The sequence below is a fragment of the Sphaeroforma arctica genome, assembly GCF_001186125.1.
Source record: "Sphaeroforma arctica JP610 unplaced genomic scaffold supercont1.2004, whole genome shotgun sequence".
In the NCBI taxonomy this organism is placed as follows: Eukaryota; class Ichthyosporea; order Ichthyophonida; genus Sphaeroforma; species Sphaeroforma arctica.
The window spans coordinates 6,360-9,431 of record NW_014038554.1 but is presented as its reverse complement, the minus strand read 5'-3'; the positions used below and the strand labels follow the sequence as shown (position 1 = coordinate 9,431).

The 3,072-nt window shown below is 42.3% G+C and overlaps 1 protein-coding gene across 1 annotated transcript in view; it reads right to left on the bottom strand.

Annotated features, from left to right (window-relative positions):
* Window positions 1–805: 805 nt before the first annotated feature.
* Window positions 806–3,072, bottom strand: part of SARC_11998 (hypothetical protein) — a gene marked incomplete at its 3' end in the record, with an annotated part of 7,664 nt that continues 5,397 nt past the window's right edge. Inside the window, exons 3-6 of the mRNA XM_014293904.1 lie at window positions 2,667–2,768; window positions 2,042–2,155; window positions 1,569–1,614; window positions 806–885 (exon numbers count right to left, since the gene is read on the bottom strand). Of these exons, the coding sequence (XP_014149379.1) occupies window positions 806–885; window positions 1,569–1,614; window positions 2,042–2,155; window positions 2,667–2,768 (342 nt within the window). The remainder of the gene's footprint in view (window positions 886–1,568; window positions 1,615–2,041; window positions 2,156–2,666; window positions 2,769–3,072) is intronic.

Sequence of the window (3,072 nt, the reverse complement as noted above, 5' to 3'; positions counted from 1 at the left end):
TAAACACTTTAAATATACATTTCCAGATAGATAGATACATGCACCAGCAACCGTCTTTAAGCACTTGGGTGGGTGAGTTAAAACCAACGGAACAAATTAACAGGGGAATTTAAACACTGTAAATATACACTTCCAGATAGATAGATACATGCACCAGCAACCGTGCCGAACCCCGATGTATGAATCAAACTCATCCAACAGAAAGTAGGCTCATGCGTGAACCAACTTTTGTTACATACACTACTTAAAGCTCATTATGTATAGTCCAACAGTAAGTAGGCTCATGCGTGAACCAACCTTTGTTACATACACTACTTAAAGCTCATTATGTATAGTCCGACAGTAAGTAGGCTCATGCGTGAACCAACCTTTGTTACATACACTACTTAAAGCTCGATATGTATAGGAAACCACTTTCACCTGCTATATGGCAGTATAAGCAGCCCACTGGCTCGAGACATACAAGCGGCATCAGCGTCGATCCAAGACACCGCCAGACATAGGACATGCGTCACGGTTGCCATTATATCAACATCATAGCACTAGAACACGGGAAGGGAACCCACAGATGCTACTGTTCAACAGGTACGACCAACTCAATCGAGAACCGCAGGATGCGGTACATCCACACACCCGTCTACCAATACCAAACAACGCGTAGCTGTACACACGTGCAAGGGACGTGTGTGCCCAATACCAATCCGCCGCCGTAAGTACGTCACACAGACAGCCACAACACTATTGTGTAATATATACATACATACATATATACATACATACATACATATATACATACCTTTCGGATCATGCCGCCGTAGAGGAAGCGCAGTGTGTCCCTCCCCTCGTCATCACACTGCCGCAACATGTGGTTGAACAGCTCTTGTTCTGTGGTAGGCGAAGTAGGGGACACTTCGGGTTGGTTACATCTATACGAATGTGCGAAGAAAATCTCAAACATATATATATATATAAATATATATATATATATATATTTCTCCTCTCATAAATAATCAAAAGCGCGGCACAGAAATAAAGCAAGCTTGGAATGTAAGCTGACAATCGTTAGAGATGATGTTATAGCGCACATTGGCGTAGTTGTCCGGGTGTGTTAACGTACAACAAAAGCCTATTGGTAGGGCAGTTGTTCTTGTTGGGGTCGTGTGTTTGAAACAAACAAGACAGGACATTTCTAGCTCCTCTCGCACACCTGCACATAAAAGCGCATGTGTAACAGTTCTTGTGAAAGATTCAGCAGAAGAGAAAGAGAGAGAAAGAGAGAGTGAGACAGAGAGAGAGGTGGTGGGGGAATGTGTGAGTGTGAGTGTATGCGTAGGTGCGTGTGTGTGTGTTAGAGTGGTGTTCTGACTGTGAAAAAAAGAAGAAGCGCATCTACTTTCGTCGCTTCTTTCGGAGAATTATTGCATCGCTGTCTTCCAATTGGGTACCAGATAACTTGGTTTATCCCCACACGGTTATAAAACTCGCGACGAGATCAGGGTGCAAGATGCTCTACAGGCCAACATGACACATCACGCAAGGTATAATAATTGAAGAGACTATAAAAATACCTTCTGATTGGTCAAGGTAATAATTAGACGTCAATATCCGGAACGCCTGGGATGTTTTCGCAATGCCAAGTGGACAAGCAGGCGGTGATATAGATGGAGAGAAGAAGCGGCGTATTAGATAAAATATTATGTATATAACATATTCATAACACGCACACACACATACACACACATACACACACACACACACACACATATATATATATATACCACATGTATATAGTTTATATATATACATATATATATAAATACAAATACAAATACAAATACATATACTTATACATACACCCATATATATATAGATATAGATATATAGATATATATATACATAAAAAACAAAACCAAAAACCACAGTGTAGAGTACCATAAGTAATAGACTATATGCCAGTACCCCTATCAACAACAGAACAATATGAATGGTACTCTATCGCATGTCAATACAAGAGTGTAGAGAACTGTTAAATCACAACTACCTCGTGACAGTAGGGATCAGCACGCACGGCCGCTTTGAAGCACTGTATGGCTGGATTGACTCTGTCCTTGGCCTTGTAAGCTTCTCCCCTTAATAAGTGTATAGCGCTGCTGGACTGCCCACACAGACGTAGCCGCGCGTGTGTACAGTGTTTGTACCCATATGTGTGTGCGTACAAGCAGACACGTGCAAAGGAGAGGGTAGGCACATGTGTGCGTGGAGGCAAGAAGAAGAGAAGTTGGGTTAGCCAAAGAAGCACAGCTCAAAAAGCAAACCCAGGAACCAGAACCATACGGTCTCCATGAACGTTGAAACGTCGGCCTAGATAAAATCTTATGATGTATTTTGGTACAGAACTTTAGCAACTCAGTAAACCGCCGAACGACAGGCCGGTACGTGAAGCTAGCATCGCACAAACAAAACGAGTATTGTCTGCACGGACACGGAAGGAGGACTGAGGACAGATATAGAGACTATATACACAGATAAAGGTCACGAACACAGGTAGAGTTCATAGAGAGACACAATCGGCAGATTATACTTCTCAACGAGTCTCTACGTGCACTCTACATGTCAGACTTCATTAGGTAAACAATACACACTTGCAGCTGGAATGTGATACTTACATTCCATGAGCTAAATGTGTATTGTTTGCGTGCATCCTCTCGCCTGCATTCAATCGGATCTTCAAGAATAGACAGAACATTGTCCCACGCCTCGCACTGGGCCTGAAAACACGTGTATGTGTTAAGAAGGGGAGATAGAGGGTCATCAATAAGAACATGATCCGAAAACACGTGTATGTATTTAGAAGGGGAGATAGAGGGTTATCAATAAGAACCTGATCTGAAAACACGTGCATGTGTTAAGAAGGGGAGATAGAGGGTTATCAATAAGAACCTGATCTGAAAACACGTGCATGTGTTAAGAAGGGGAGATAGAGGGTTATCAATCAGAACCTTATCCGAAAACACGTGTACGTGTTAAGAAGGGGAGATAGAAGTTATCAATAGGAACCTGATCTGAAACACG